This window comes from Momordica charantia (genome assembly GCF_013281855.1).
Source record: "Momordica charantia cultivar OHB3-1 chromosome 9 unlocalized genomic scaffold, Mcharantia_2.0 BLBB01000009.1, whole genome shotgun sequence".
Classification (NCBI taxonomy): domain Eukaryota; kingdom Viridiplantae; phylum Streptophyta; class Magnoliopsida; order Cucurbitales; family Cucurbitaceae; genus Momordica; species Momordica charantia.
The window spans coordinates 27,526,178-27,542,474 of record NW_028275167.1 but is presented as its reverse complement, the minus strand read 5'-3'; the positions used below and the strand labels follow the sequence as shown (position 1 = coordinate 27,542,474).

The 16,297-nt window shown below is 35.6% G+C and overlaps 3 protein-coding genes across 8 annotated transcripts; all 3 read left to right on the top strand.

Annotated features, from left to right (window-relative positions):
• The first annotated feature begins 18 nt into the window (after window positions 1-18).
• Window positions 19-2,734, top strand: LOC111010207 (scarecrow-like protein 3). Of its 3 annotated transcripts, XM_088118102.1 has the most exons (3): window positions 19-607; window positions 700-812; window positions 1,055-2,734. In XM_088118102.1, exon 3 carries the CDS (start codon window positions 1,064-1,066, stop codon window positions 2,465-2,467), a length of 1,404 nt encoding a protein of 467 aa, XP_087974228.1. In that variant the 5' UTR covers window positions 19-607; window positions 700-812; window positions 1,055-1,063; the 3' UTR covers window positions 2,468-2,734. The 3 variants fall into 3 exon arrangements, with proteins under 3 accessions (XP_087974228.1, XP_022139248.1, XP_022139247.1); XM_022283556.2 differs by lacking the exon at window positions 700-812 and having other exon boundaries at window positions 1,071-2,734; XM_022283555.2 differs by lacking the exon at window positions 700-812 and having other exon boundaries at window positions 21-607.
• An 862-nt stretch (window positions 2,735-3,596) lies between these two features.
• On the top strand, window positions 3,597-9,094 carry LOC111009958 (uncharacterized). 4 transcript variants are annotated; one of them, XM_088117338.1, is made up of 9 exons: window positions 3,621-3,751; window positions 3,946-4,731; window positions 5,255-5,344; window positions 6,502-6,564; window positions 7,018-7,104; window positions 7,182-7,334; window positions 7,427-7,587; window positions 8,153-8,387; window positions 8,692-9,094. In XM_088117338.1, exons 2-9 carry the CDS (start codon window positions 4,315-4,317, stop codon window positions 8,824-8,826), a joined length of 1,341 nt encoding a protein of 446 aa, XP_087973464.1. In that variant the 5' UTR covers window positions 3,621-3,751; window positions 3,946-4,314; the 3' UTR covers window positions 8,827-9,094. The 4 variants fall into 4 exon arrangements, with proteins under 4 accessions (XP_087973465.1, XP_087973463.1, XP_087973466.1 ...); XM_088117337.1 differs by having other exon boundaries at window positions 3,598-4,731; XM_088117339.1 differs by lacking the exon at window positions 5,255-5,344 and having other exon boundaries at window positions 3,597-4,731.
• Window positions 9,095-12,169: 3,075 nt separating this feature from the next.
• Window positions 12,170-15,907, top strand: LOC111009960 (uncharacterized). Its single transcript, XM_022283198.2, has 5 exons — window positions 12,170-12,632; window positions 13,051-13,156; window positions 13,717-13,838; window positions 13,950-14,071; window positions 15,404-15,907. The coding sequence occupies exons 2-5, from the start codon at window positions 13,051-13,053 to the stop codon at window positions 15,723-15,725; spliced, it is 672 nt and encodes a 223-aa protein (XP_022138890.1). The 5' UTR covers window positions 12,170-12,632; the 3' UTR covers window positions 15,726-15,907.
• Window positions 15,908-16,297: the final 390 nt, after the last annotated feature.

The following is a 16,297-nucleotide window of genomic DNA, read 5'->3' as shown; positions in this document are numbered from 1 at the left end:
ATGTGCTAAGAAAGTGGTGAGGTGAATGGGTTTTTGGATTCATTTGAAAAGAAAGCCTTTCTTTTTTTCCTTGCTTTCTTTGCAATTCCCACTATCACCCACTAAGCAACAATGGAGGGTGGTTGTTTTGTTTTGTTAGGGCATGTTTGGATCGGTGGTAAATTCTGGAATGCTTCCAAATTCTGGCCAGCTCTTATTCGCATCCACTCCACATCCTGCCAAAACCCATCAATTTAGAGAGAGAAGCAACACGAATGTGGAGAGGGAAACTTTCTGCAGTTGTGAAATTGAAATTCCTTATTCTTCTGATCCTACAAAACAAGGACAAATCAATGGCGACAAAAACAATCCCCTGTATTGTATTGTCTCTAACGCAGCCATGGAAAAGTCGCTCCAGACAAAGCCCTTTGATTCCAGGGTGCTCATCAAAACCCCACGCCATGAACCCTACACGCCTCTATCTTTGAAACAGAGTTCGTCTATCGTTTTACCGAGCTAGAGGATTTCTTATATAATTCTGTTTTTCTTATTTCTGTGGGTGGTTTCGATCGGGGAATTCGACTTTTCTGTAGCTACGCTACCCATCGTTTCGTTTTGATCTCTTCTGGTAATTAACTCTCTATTTCTTCTTCGTTTTGTTCTGACGAATTTTTTTTTTTATGGTTTGGATTAATGGGTGCTGTTTGTTGGGAAAACTAGTTTGGATGAAATTGAAGTGAAGATTTCAATTAATGGGTTGCTTTCTGCTATGCTGTCTCTGCTGTTCTTTTACTAGATGATGATTTTTCTGTTGGATTAATCTCTTCAACTGGGTGGGTTTGCTGTCTGCTTGAACTTTTTGAAGCTTTTTGAGGCTTGAAAATGCTTTGTTTGGCTTATTAGAAAATGTCAAAATTAAGTAAGTGAGAGAAGAGTTTGGTGTTTTTGAGCTGCTGTGGTTGGTTTAGACTGTTTTTTTTTTCTACATAAATCATGGACTCTGTATTCTTTTGCGGATTTGTCATCTCTGTCTTTGTTGAAACAGTTCTGAGATGTGTGATTTCTCTTTATACAGAGTACTTTAATGGCAGGAATGTTTAATGGGGAGGGATCCTCGTCGGTAACTTCATCGCCTCTTCAGCTCTTTCCATGGTCGTTATCTCCCGGTCTAGGATCGCCTTATCCGTTTTTAAGGGAGCTTAAATCTGAGGAGAGAGGCTTGTGTCTGATTCACCTTCTTCTTGCCTGTGCCAACCAAGTTGCTATTGGTAACATTGAGAATGCTAATGTTGGCCTTGAGCAAATTTCCCACCTTGCTTCGCCGGACGGAGACACAATGCAGCGGATTGCTGCTTACTTCACCGAGGCACTCGCTGATCGGATACTTAAATCCTGGCCTGGTTTACACAAAGCCCTGAACTCTACCAAAATATTGTCGGTCCCGGAAGAGATTCTTGCGCAGAGATTGTTCTTTGAGTTATGTCCTTTCTTGAAGCTGGCTTATGTGATAACGAATCAGGCTATTATTGAAGCCATGGATGGAGAAAGGATGATTCATATCATTGATTTCAAATCATGTGAGCCTGCACAGTGGATAAACCTTCTTCAGACGTTGAAAGATAGGCCAGACGGTCCGCCCCACTTGCGAATAACCGGGATTCACGAACAGAAGGAGGTGTTGGAACAGATGGCTCTCAGGCTGACTGAAGAGGCCGAAAAATGGGACATACCTTTTCAGTTCACTCCAGTAGTTAGCAAGTTAGAAAACCTTGACCTGGAAAGTTTAAGAGTGAAGACAGGGGAAGCACTTGCAGTCAGCTCCATCCTCGAACTTCACTCAATTTTGGCTACGGACGACGATAAGAAAACCTCGCCATCTGCATCGAATAACTTGCAAAAACTCTTACGTATGAAGCAGCGAACACTCGGGGAGTGGCTCGAGACAGATTCGTTGCAATTCACAAGCCCTGATTCAACCTCTGTATCTTCTCCATCCGGATTGAACCCTTCCCAAAAGATGAATACTTTTTTGACTTCACTCTGGGGACTGTCTCCAAAAGTGGTGGTAATAACCGAGCAAGAATCGAACCTGAATGGATCTGCTTTCATGGAGAGAGTACTAGAAGCACTAAACTTCTATGCTGCATTGTTCGATTGCTTGGAGTCCACCGTAACGAGATCATCCATCGAGCGACAAAGGGTCGAGAAGATGCTTTTGGGAGAGGAAATCAAAAACATCATTGCTTGCGAGGGGGCAGAGAGAAAGGAGAGGCACGAAAAGCTCGAGAAATGGATACTGAGGCTCGAATCCGTGGGGTTCGGGAGGGTTCAGATGAGCTATCATAGTATGTTACTGGGAAGTAGATTGTTGCAGAGCTATGGCTATGATGGGTACAAAGTTAAAGAAGATAATGGATTTTTGTTCATCTGTTGGCAAGATAGGCCTCTTTTTTCTGTCTCAGCCTGGGGATTTCAAAGGCAAAGCTGATGACAGATACAATTTTACTGCAAAAGGAGGAATTTAATGCCCTTTTTGACTTTCTTCTTCTTTTTGTAACCAATTTTTGTTGGTATAAATGTGTTCCAAGACTTCACTTCCTCTCAGCAAATGCATATTGTAACAAGGGTTCTTCAGGGTTTTTTTTTTTTTGGGTATTTGGTTTTATTTAATTTTTCTTCAGGTTTCCTTTTCCAGTTTTTAAGCTCACCCATTGTACATACAGCACTAATAGTTATGGAGTTCAGGTTTTTGGTATCTAAAGTGTTGTTTTAGTGTTGGAGTGAAATTACATATATGTCCTCATTTTACATTTTTGAAACGTGCGTGAGAGATTGAGGGTTGAAAGATGGCCCTTTATTTTGCTTGGCCCACTAGGCCGGCACGGCCCAACCAATCTCACCTCTCTTTTTGTTTGGCCCACCAGCCCAGCGACCCAGCCCATTCTTTACGCAGAGACAGTTTTTATCTTTTGAAAAGGAAAATGTTGAAATATATAGTTATGATACATTTTAGTCTTGAAACAACTTTGGGTTTTAGAAAAATTAAATAGTAAAATAGGAACAATATATATATACCCACACAAGTGTTTACATTGAAATATAATGAAATAAAAATATATATAGTACAAAAATATATATAAATATAAATTAAACTAGGTAAAATATATTAAGAAAGCCAAACTTATGTTATATTTCAAAGAACCAAAAAAAGTGTGTTATCACTTATCGGGATTACCTCAAAGTGATTTATTTGGTAAAAAGGGGAGATCAAGATGTGGTGGAAGATGCAAGTTGAGTATTTGACATTTACGATTGGTGAAAGATGTTTCGAGATTGAAGTCAATTTATATTAATCGCAATATGAACAAACTAGTAGATATCTTGACTAAACAAATTATTTTTTTTCGTATATCTATCATGTGACACAGTTATATTTTCGGGTGACTCTAAAATGAAGGTAGTGAAAGTCATATTTGCAATCTAACCCATTGTGGTTTTGTTTGTTCTTTGCCCAAAAAACGAAAAAAGTTAAGTTTATCTACCATAATAAATAGCACAATAAAGACAAACCATTTGCCCTCTATAACATAGGTTATTCTTAACAATATTAATCAAAATAGGCCAACAAAAGTAAAAGTCTTCCTTCGCGAAAACGATTTCTCCCTCTGCTGCGGTGCTCTTCCCAGTCTTAAATCGCTGATATATTCTACTTGCCGGCCACCCCAGTGATCAGCATCGTCACGCACGCCACGGCCTGGTGTTCGCTCAGCAGGTTCAGTCCTCACGCCCCCTCTCGAGAATCAGTTGTTTCTTTCGGTTATTCTCTCTCTGTGGACATTGGATTGAGTTCACAGAGTATCGAGTGGATTCTGAATGAAACGATTGAGTTATTTTAATTTTTTAAATTCGTGGGTTCTATGTATTAATTGACCATTTATATTTATTAAATTTCTTATATTAAAAAAGAGGACTCATGTATTTGAGGAAATTCTACTGAAAATTTCACAATTTCGCGTTCCGAACGCCTGGGGTTGCAATTAGAAGATATAAGACGATCACCGGCTCTGGTAGGGGATGGGCATTTACGCCGCCGCCGGCGCCTCCTTTCTAATCACTAAATTCCGATTGCCACGGTGAAGATATTTGCCATTCACCGACTCCGGCCAGGGACAAGGCCGTTTACACCGACTCTGCTGCTTCTTCAAAACCCAGCTCTCGAGGTTTATCCTTCAGTAAATCCATCCCTCTAGCTAAAACCCTGCAGCATTTTGTGAACTTCGGAACCCTAGAACTCTCTCCATCTACCGTAGAAGTTAAGGTTTCCAACCGCACAGAATGCCGAAGGTCTATGGAACTGGTGTGTATGATTTCAAGCGTCACAGAGTGGCGGAGTACCCCGTCGAATCCAATCAGGTCGACGACAATCCCGTTGAGTCTAAGCCCGGCGCGGCACTGCCAAACACGATAACACTATCGGAGATTCAACGAGACCGGCTAACGAAGATTGCGGCGGCGAACTGGTCGAAAGTAAGGGACCCCTCGAAGCCTAAGAAGCCCTTTGATCCAGAGTTGGTAAAGAAGATTTACGAGACGGAGCTGTTGGTTAAAGAGGGCCGGAAAACCGTTCCGCTGCAGAGGGTGATGATTTTGGAGGTCAGTCAGTATTTGGAAAACTATCTGTGGCCCAATTTTGACCCGGAGACTGCGACGTTCGAGCATGTAATGTCGATGATACTCATGGTTAATGAAAAGGTAATTGTTATGTGAAAAGCTTTCTTGTATTCATGAACTGTTCTTCTGAGTATTTCTCCCTCTAAACGTACCGTTTGTTATGTTGTAATGGAAATCTATTAAGAATATAACGGGAAATGTAAAGTTGTTTCATGCTATGTCGAAATTACTTAAGGTTTCGATAAGCTCTGTTCTGGAAGAATGTTATATTGGAGGAAATGTTTGTTTATTGGTGGCTGGGAAGCTACGAAAAGGAGTGAAATGAACCTCGATTTCCCCCCTTTTATACTGATGTGAGTTCAACCCAATTAACTAATTTCATGGGACAATTAGCAAACTAGAAAGCTCACCGGGTAGGTGTTCACCGAAATAAATTTCATAAGAGCTCATCTAGAAAGAGGCTCACCATTCTTTTATTGTTTTTTTAGTTTTAATTTGTTGAAAACTTGTATTTTTTTTCTTTTAAATTTAAAAATGGCACTTCAGTGAATGCTCATCATTTGAAACTGCTGTGTCACTTAATAATTGAAATTTGATCTTGTAGTTTAGAGAGAATGTTGCAGCTTGGGTATGTTTTTATGATCGGAAGGACGTCTTTAAGGGGTTTCTTGAGAGGGTTCTTCGACTGAAGGAGGTTAGTTTTCTTTTTTCTTATTACACATAGTATGTCACCTTGTGAAAATTGCTCTAATGATACTTGAAAGATTATATTTTTTTTTTGGTGTAAGAAACAACTTTATTGATGTATGAAATTACAAAAGTCCTAGAAGGGATTACATGAAGCACTTTCAATTGGATAAGAGGGAAGTGTAGCTATAGTGATGGAACGGAGGAGAATATTTACACCAAGTAATAACTAGGAAGACTATAGTTGAAAGATTATCGTCCTTTATTTATATTTTAATATTGATTTACAATATTGGGTGATTAATTTAATAAATGTAAGTACAAAGAGCTATACAAAAATAGAGGTCGACTTAAGGAATGAAGCTACCAAAAAATGATAATGATAGGAAAAGGGTTCTAGTCAATAAAGATCAGAAATAGAGAAAATTAGGGAAAAAAAATGTAGTTACATAGATAAAAAAAAATTTGGAGTCTTCTTTCTCATCTTTGTAGAGGTTAAAAATCTCAAAGAAAGTTAGGTTATTTGCTTCGCTCATGGTCCTAGGAAGGACTAGCTCCACTAATGTTTTGTAGAGAGAGAGTCTCCATTATTGTTTTTGGCCTGAATTGTTGGTATCTTGTCTAGCATCGAAATATAATATTTGATACGTATTTTGCAGTTGTGCCTTTTACTTCCAAAATATGGGGTTGCATATGGCAGAGCTTTAATATATGTTGTAATGGTTGAAGAGCAAGATCACAACTTACTAGCTTTCTCAGTTGTACTCATGTTTTGCTAGTTTGTGTTGTTGATGGAGTCCTCTATTGCAACTGTTGGTTGTTTTTTAGTTTAAGAATGTACATTATCCTCTTTTTTGTGTTTTTTTTTCTATTAATAGAATTATCCCGTTTCTGATAAAAATCATTATAAGTAGCAACATAGCATGCATATGTTATCAATTTACTTTATGTCGATGACTGGGTATTTGAGCTTGATGGTATTGTAGAGTTTCTGCTTAAATTATTCCTCCCATTGTAAGTTTGTAAAGTTTTACTTTCCACGTCATTATACGACTGTCTTTTTTCTTATGTTGTAGGCCACAAAGTACTTCATTCTTTTTGTTATTTTTGACCCTAATTTATCAGATTTTCCTGAAAATATTATCACTTCTATTTATGATGCAGGGAAGAGATATAAGCATTGCAGAGAAGACAAATTATCTTGTTTTTATGATTAATGCCTTTCAGGTATGTGACACTTAGATTGTCGTTTAATCATACGTTGGTTGTTGAACAACTACCTATTGGATTATGAGTATAGTTAAGTTATCACTTATCAACTCATGCATTTCCAAGGGAGGCCCCAAGAAATTAGCCCAATGGTCATTGATAAAACAAAAAAAAAGCATAATTACAAAATTAAATTGGAAGAGCAACTCATAAACAATCCAAGAAACTGATCAGCTCCCAGGCTCTATGGAAGCAGAAATTGACTTTTAATGGAATTGGATATGGTAATAGTAAATAATATTTCTAGGACTGGTGACTGTTTCTGCTAATATCCCCTGGTATTGTTCTTCTTTTATTGCTTAATACGCTAACAGTAAATAAATTTTTTAGGACTGGTGACTGTTTCTGCTAATATCCCTTGTATTGTTCTTCTTTTATTGCTTATAGATCTTTAAAAACTAACTTCTGCAGAGCTTGGAGGATGAGATTGTCAGTGAGACTGTATTGAGAATAGCAGGTCTGCAGTCTTGGCACAGTTTATCTTATGGTCGTTTTCAGGTATGATGTGCTCTGCTGCTAATCTTCTTTAACTATTGGAATGTGTAACAGCATTTTTATTTTTCATTCATCTGCAGATGGAACTTTGTCTTAATACTGATGTAATAAAGAAATGGAAAAGGATGATAAAGAGAGAGGCTAAAGAGTTTATTAAACGAGGGGAGGTTTTTGATCCATTGTCAACTACTGAAGCGAAGTTCTTGAGAAACCTAATCGAGGAGTTCCTGGAGGTTGCCCGTGTTTCTGATTATGATTATGTTTGTAGTTTTGGGGAAAGGAGTTGATTAAATCTTTTGTTCTTCGTCTTACTTTTGGAGACCAGGTTCTGGATGGCGAAGTCTTCCCTCAGAGTAATTCAGGTGATGGAAATGATCAGTTTGTTGGTGTCAATGGCTTGACAGAGGGAGACAATGCTTGCATTTTGTATTGTGAGAGGTTCATGGAGTTTCTGATTGACCTTTTAAGCCAGCTCCCTACAAGTAGGTATACTTAAATGCTACGACCACTATATGCATCCTTTGTTCAAATTTAAATCTTGATGGATGGAACTTTTATAGCTCTATTTGTGATGGATTGATGTGCAGTAGTCTTAATATTACTTTACTAGTTATGAAATGATAATTTCTCCTCTCTCTCTCTCTCTCTCTCTTTCTCTCTCTCTCTAATATCCGTTGACTTTTTGCTGTTGTGGTTGGATTTGTTATTAAATCTCTATTGTAATTTGCCTTCAATAACTTTCTTTTTGCCCAAAAATTTTTATTTTTATTTTATTTTTATCAAGGTTCTCAACTATATTACATTTTTATCCCAATATGTTGCTGCATAGACTACATAAATGGACTTTATGCGGCATTGTGGCTGTTATATGCAAATACTTGCATAGTGATTTTTTCTATTTGATTTATTTTATTGACCTTCATAAATTGATTGGGGGGGGGGGGGGGGGGGGGGGGGGGGGGCACTTGCTGTAGATATATTTGCACGATTACTTTTTCAATGTTTTATTCTTTTAGTCATGTTTGTCTCTTTTTGACTGTTGTTGATTCAGATACCTTCGACCTCTTGTTGCTGATGTAGCTGTTGTTGCGAAATGTCAGTTAAGCGCTCTTTACAAACATGAAAAAGGTAAACTTTTTGCACAGCTGGTCGATTTGCTGCAGTTCTATGAAGGATTTGAGATCAATGATCATGTTGGGACCCAATTGACGGATGATGAGGTTCTCCAATCCCATTATGACCGTGTCCAATCTTTTCAGCTTCTTGCATTTAAGAAGATTCCCAAGGTTTGTTGTTTATTTTATTTTATTTTTTTTGAGTTTGACAAAGGTTAGTTTTTAAGCTGATTTAGAAGTAGAAAGGATGTTTAACAGTCCAAATGGACTAATATTATTTCATTTATTTTTTTCATTGAAAACAAAGGCACAAGATATGAAATCCTCTTATTAAATAATTAGAACATTTGCACATGTAGGATGCGATGAAGAAAAAGGCATATTTAAAGGCGTATTTTGACTGTTCCCAGTTTTATTACTTTTAATTTAATTTGTATGGATGACTAATGTATTTATCACTCTCCTCCTTTTTTAGCTGCGGGAACTTGCATTGGCCAATGTTGGTTCAATTCATAGACGTGCTGACCTTGCCAAGAAATTATCTGTGCTCTCTCTTTCGGACCTGAAAGATTTGGTTTGCTCTAAGGTCTGTGAAAGACTCATTTATTAAACCGCTGTTATTCTGGGATGCTGAAAAAATAAACTGGAATGATGAGTTGATCAGTTTGTTTGTATTTTCAATTTACGAGAAAGCAGTAAATTATCAACTTCAAGAATTGTGGTTCTTGGACTCATTTCATCACGTTTTACTTAATCTTTAGGTAGGGACACCCAATCTATGGCAGTTTTCAATTAAAGATGCCATATGATTGGGGAACTGTTGTTTCTCACGTGCACTCACGCAATGTCAAGTAAATATGGTAGATTGTCTCTGTTCACCTTTTCATTTTTTTTGTCATCTATATCCTCCTCCCTCATTGAGTACTACAATTACCAAGGCATGGGACTAAGTTTTCAACCCTGCTGGAACCAAGAGTTTTCCAATTTTCTATGATAATAATAGTTCAAAATTACAAAAAATCTTTGCATATTGTTTCTTGTTTCAAGGCTATAAAGTGCACAATCCATCATTAGCAACTAGGACCATGTAGTTTGAAGCTCTGTTCTAGGTACAGTATTGTGTTAGGAATACTGTTAGGGTAGTGGTAAGAGATATTATTAAGAAAATAGAGGTATATTAGTCTTTAGCTAAGGAAGTTAGCAGGAGGTGGCTATGGATAGAGTGAATGGGAAGGGATGAAAGCAAGAGATGGTACTTTAGGCTTGAGAACTCAAGGGGAGGTTCCAAGTTCCTCTAACTACTTGGTGCAGCTTTTTGTATTTCCTTTTTCTAGAAATAATCAATATATTCCTTTGGTTCCTATCATATTAATGTCAAATATTTTTTCTTTGGTAAGAGATATTAATATCAAATATCTATCCTACAAGACAGTTGTTGGCTGACTTTAAAATGATGTTAGTGAAAACCATACTTTTCATGCAGCCTATTGTGCTTTTGTTCGTTAATTAAAGTGTATTATTTGCTAAAAAAGATGAAAAAAAATTAAGTTTATCTACCATAATAAATAGCACAATAAAGACAAACCATTTGCCCTCTATAACTTAGGTTATTCTTAATAATATTTAATCAAAATAAGCCAACAAAAATAAAAAGTCTTCTCTCCTCTGTTGAGGTGCTCTTCCCAGTCTTAAATCGCTGATATATTCTACTCGCCGGCCATCCCAGTGATCAGCATCGTCACGCACGGCACGGCCTGGTGTTCGCTCAGCAGGTTCAGTCCTCACACCCCCTCTCGAGAATCGGTTGTTTCTTTCTACTATTCTCTCTCTGTGGACATTGGATTGAGTTCACAGAGTATTGAGTGGATTCTGAATGAAACGATTGATAATGCATGAATATTTGATCCTAAGATACTCTGTGGACATGAATTGTTGATGTTTGATGTTCGGATACGATATGACATGATTATTTTGATTTCTAGTCGATAATGTATTTAGTCTTAATCACGTGATTTTATTAGGTGGTTCACTGAATTGGTTGAAGAACTTGTTTGAGTTATCTCCCTTAGAAATTAGAGGTAGTGAATTGAAGGAGTTTTGCATACCGAGTACTCATCATAAGCCGTAAAGTATATGAATGGGGACCAAGTTCTTAGTGTTCTGACTGCGTTTCAAATTCGTCGACTTCACTGCTGCTGGCTGATCTGTTCTTCATGCAAAAAGAATTTGGGGTCTGGATGTTAAAAATTGACACATAATTAGTGATATAGATGGGGCTATGATCAGCTCGGGTTTTGGTACACGGACTTAGCCAGAAAAGTGAATCCAGCGAAGTTCATAATTTTGTTTTGGGTCTACCACCTCTCTTCCTCTACTTCTATTGGTATAATTTTGTTTTAGGTTCGGTTCAATTCGAGTTATGTTATTTTTGTAAATTCGTCGGTTCTATGTATTAATTGACCCATTTATATTTATTAAATTTCTTATCTATATCTATATCTATACTATATTAAAAAGGTAGGATGTAGGAAAAATATTTTTGGACACTTTTGCCCTTTACTAAATTTACAAATTACAAATTATACCATTAATATATTATTACAAATATTAAATTAATTATTAATTATTAATTATTAATTATCCATACTATAAATGCATTAAATATAAAAGGTTGGAATGCAAAAAGTTTTCCAACAACATAAAATTAATTTTTTCTTTAATTAAAATTCATACTAGAATTTCAAGAGTTTTAGAATTTGAAAAGCTTTTGTAACGTTTTAACCTCTACTACTATAAAAATAGGTTTCTTCTACATATTTTTCACAAGTTTCAATACTTTTTTATTCTTAGTTCCTTCAAACATCTCTCAAAAATGATTCAATCATGAAAACATCTCGAGATATTTGTGACATATTCATCAAGTTGCAAGGGAGGCATATGTTGAATCTACATATCTCGAATACTATGTTTGTGACATTACCATTCCACAATTTTACAAAGTTGGATAATAGTATATGTCAAGCAATTTTCAAGAATGAACATATTTACTCTGAAAGATGAGTGTATAGTAAGTATTTGGATTTTTTTTTGTTACTATGGTTATTTTTCTAATTAGTGTGTTTTTTATTTGGAATGTTTCTTTTTTTTTAGCAATTGTATTTAGTTTAGGATTAGGATTTTTCTTTTTGTTACTAATGTTTTTTTATTGTTTAGTGTACTTTTTTTATTTGGAATGTTTCTTTTTTGAGCAATTTTATTTAGAATATTTGTTTAAAATATAGATAATTACAAGCTCATGTTCTTATTGTTGAAAAAAAAACAATCATAGAAGTCAATACATAAAAAAATGTTTAATTAATAAATTAATTATAAACAATAATTTGTATAGAATCTTAAAAGGTGGAATATAAAACTTTTGGTCATTTTATTTTCTAATAATATAATTTGAAGAATTCTTCTTTAATAATTTTAATTATAATATAAAATTAAATCAATAAAATAATTTATATTTAATTAAAAAATTCAACATATATAACGAAATGTCAGCTCTAAACAAATAAAATATGAAAAAAATAAAATAAAGGACCTATATTAGGTTGAAATAATTTAAAAATAAAAATATTAAAATACCTATTTACTTTTTTATTAATATATAATTTTTTCCTTTATTTTTAATTTATTTATTTACAAAATATATCATTAACGATGAGTTATAAATAGTATATTTAAAAAATAATTATAAATAGTACATTTTATTATTAATAATTAGCTGTCAATAATAATAAATGTATATAAAAATTAATCTTAATTATTTTTAAAAATAATTATACTTAAAATATTTTACGTGAAATTATATAAAATTTAAATTATCTTATAATTAAAAAAAAATTGTACGTGCAATGCACGTGGTAATACATAGTATTAAAAAAGAGGACTCGTGTATTTGAGGAAATTCTACTGAAAATTTCACAATTTCGCGTTCCAAACGCCTGGGGTTGCAATTAGAAGATATAAGACGATCACCGGCTCTGGTAGGGGGACGGGCATTTACGCCGCCGCCGCGCCTCCTTTCCAATCACTAAATTCCGACTGCCACGGTGAAGATATTTGCCGTTCACCGACTCCGGCCAGGGACAAGGCCGTTTACACCGACTCTGCTGCTTCTTCAAAACCCAGCTCTCGAGGTTTATCCTTCAGTAAATCCATCCCTCTAGCTAAAACCCTGCTGCTGGCTGATCCGTTCTTCACGCAAAAAGAATTTCGGGTCTGGATGTTAAAAAATTGACACAGAATTAGTGATATAGATGGGCTATGATCTGCTCGGGTTTTGGTACACGGACTTAGCCAGAAAAGTGAATCCAGCGAAGTTCATAATTTTGTTTTGGGTCTACCACCTCTCTTCCTCTACTTCTATTGGTATAATTGATTCCTTCCGTGCTTTGGTTCCCACGTGTTTGTGCTTTCTTTTTGTGAAGTTGGGGCTTTAATTTGTTGTTCTAGTTCCAGTTTTAGGAAAAGATAATGATATAAGAAATTGTTAATGGGCAAAGATGCTTTTGTGGCACAAACGTTGTAATAGACTCTCGCATTTATCCTCTTGTGAAATTTGGTTGTGGAATCGAGCATGTAGAATTTGCAAGTATGTAGTTCTCATACTGCTACGGTTGGAAATGCTTAGGTTTGTGGATTTGAGCATATAAGCCCAATGCTTATGATAATCTGTTTTCTTGAGAATAATTTGTGTTTTTGAGATAATTTAAGTTCTTGTGTTAAATTGAGTTCACTATAGTTTTTATTTTATTCATTTGGACTCTATCGGCCCTAATTCTATTAGATGGAGGGTACTCTTGCTGAAGAACTTTATTCCGAGAGTCTGCAGTCAACAAATTCAAAATTGGGTGCTACATTGTCTTCTGATTGGGGACAAAATCGGTCATCAGGTATTCATGATTTTTTTTAATGACGCATTCAAACATATTTTTAAACTTTTGACATGCTGGGAGCTTGGGAGTGGAACATACATGTTACATTGACGATAGTTAGTTACATGTTTGAGAAGTTTAATTATAGGAGAATGACTGATCATCTATTGGATATTTTAAACACACCTTATCTGAAGCTCTACGAATTTTTCCTATTTTAGCATGGTGTAATTGGAATCTGCAGCTCTAGAATCCATCATGAAGAAATATCTCCGTTTGTGCCAAATCATTTATTTTTGTATTTCATTTGACTGAAATATTCTCTTCTTTGGTGCATTATTGTCACCAAAACAGAATATTTATGCTTAATTATGCATTTAATGTTACATTGTTATGCATTCTATTTTCTGTCAAAGATGCACATTGCATATGATCTTGGTTCTAGAAAAATACGCCTTGCTTTACTTGAGTGCCCTTTTCTTGTTTCTCAAGTACACCTTTGTAGCTTGTGCCTAATAAACGGGGCTATAACTAGAACCAAAATTTGTAGGATTATATGACTTACTGTCTGGTTTTAGGTTCTGGTGTGGATGACTTGTGCCAAGATGATGGATCTTTATGGGGTGGTTCTGATGAAGGCTTGGAGGAAATATCTGATTTGGACAGGGAGTGGCAGAGGAGACATGACCAATTCCATACGGTAACAGCCTTATGTTGACTATTTTATTTTATCTTTTTCTTTAATAATTGATTTCATATATGTAGGATTGAAATGGTTTTCGTGCTCCTTTTACCCTTTAACAACATTTAGATTGGATACCGTGATGGTTTAATCTCTGGTAAAGAAGCTGCAGCTCAAGAGGGATTTAATGTTGGCTTCAAGCAGTCAGTCTTTATTGGGTATAAGTTGGGTCTTGTCAGAGGTGTTAGCAGGTAATGAGAGAATGAATTCCCTAACCATTTTACGAATGCATTAATACATATATTTCTCTTTCAAAGTCTGTGTCGGCAAGAATTTCCTTACAAAAAGAACTCTTGGTTCTTGGAATTTAACAGTTATACTATAATGTTCTTATGCTCTAAAAAATTTAGTCCCGACAACACAATGGTGTGACATTCTGAATTGTTAAGAGAGCTGGTCAGGTGTAGCGTGCAAAGAGGTCTAGGATAGTATTTTTAAGACCACATGCTGTCTCTCTCTTCTTGCGCATCTTGCAAAGGTCTCTGGACCCGACTGAAATCAGCCTCATAGGTTGTGCAATTGTGTCGAGTTGAGAAGCTACATTGCCTTCTTCATCTCTTTCTTAATTCTCTCTCCCTCCCTCTCTCTCTCTTTTAATAAGAAATAAAACTATGTTCAGAAGAAAAAACCAACTACAAAACAACCTAGAACCGGGGTGGCCCAAAGAACTGCAAAAGAAGAGCCTTCCTATCACTATTAATCATTAGAAGACTATAGTTAGTTTGAACAATACCAAGAGAGGACGAATACTGCACACTATTACAAAAAGAATCAAAAGAAGATATTTTAACTTCCAAAGATGCCGTGGAAGACCCTTAGCCACAGCTCCACAGGACCTTAGACTTGCTCTTAAATCACCAACTCTGCTTCCATAAATCAATCATCTACTCGTCTAGGGCAACATAAAGAAAAACCAAGCTCTTTCAAAATAAAAGACCATCCCCTGGAGGCCAAATGGCAATGAAGGAAAAGGTAGTCCAAAGATTCACCGTCCTTGAGGCATAGACAGTAAACTGTAGGGGATAAGCCCAATTCGGGAATTTTCTTGCAGCATCTCTCGAGTATTTATAGGCTTTCTATAGGCTAAAGACCACTGAAACATGTTTAACATTTTTTGAATTCTTAAGTTTGAACCCAAACAAGCTCCACGGAAACATCTTGATTCTCTCTTTTCAGCTTTCCAGTCTAAGCCCACATGGATCTCTTCAGTGAGGATAGATATGTTGCACTGAAATTATACAATATAACTAGAAGTTGAAGCATAATTTAGGCGCGATTTCAAATGCGAATATTAAATAAAATAGTTTGTTAAAGCCTGGAGAAATAAATTTGCACATCACCCCATTGGCCATTCGTCTATTGTTAAAGCCTGGAGGATAGATATGGGGTTTCCTCTACCCAGCCCTTAGGTTGTTCCTTTTGTCTTTCTTTTGGAATATACAAGTTTCTTATCTAAAATAAAAAATCGTCTATTGTTCTTGTTACTGCGTTGTACTTAATATTTTTGTTTTCTTCTTCTGTAGTGTGCTTGCTTGCCTTCCTGATGACTTGAAAGAGAAGCTAATGGGAAATGAAGAGAACAGTAGTAAATTCCAAAGCTTGTATGAATGTACGAACTCTATTTCGACAGCAGATGCGCTTAGACTATTCAATGACGAGATTTTGGCACAAGACACGACAGAAGAGTGTGTCGACGCAGATACTAATTCCCGAACGATAGGTTTGCTGAAGCAAAATCCAGATGATGGACGTCTAGGGAAGTTCTATGGAGAGCTTCAAGCACTTTTACCAAAATCACCTGCTCTGAAAGTTCATCTACATGAAGACCAGCAGATTTTGCCATAACTCATCATTGATACTTCTGCTGAGGAGAAATATTTTGTTTGTAAAATTTTCAATGCAACTTTTGTAGATTTAGCATTTGTTACGTTGAAATTTTGGATATTGACCTTGCCTGTATTTGTTTCAATTATGTAAATATTTACTAATAGGAATTGGATGATATCAATCTCTCTTTATTGTTGTTACTAATGTGTACTGCAGGGCAAAGATTATGCTGCTACTGGGAAATTGACATCTGAGGTTGATTTTTTAGGATATTGTTTTTGAAATAATGATTCGAAGCTGCGACCTTTTCATTTTTTTTTTAGTTACTAATATTTTGGTTAATTAAATTATGATAAGGTTAATCACAAATTTGATATTTCATAAACTTTTTGTCAGAAGGCTTTTTATTTTTGCATACACTATTTTGAATGATCTCGATTTTTATACTTTTAGCTCCATCAGTTCTACCATTCTTAATTTGATGGTGTAATAATTATATAAATATATTGAACATGTTAGTTATATTTAATTTTAACAATTATAGAGGGTATAAGATGAATACAGATTAAAATTTAATTCAAATTAAAATT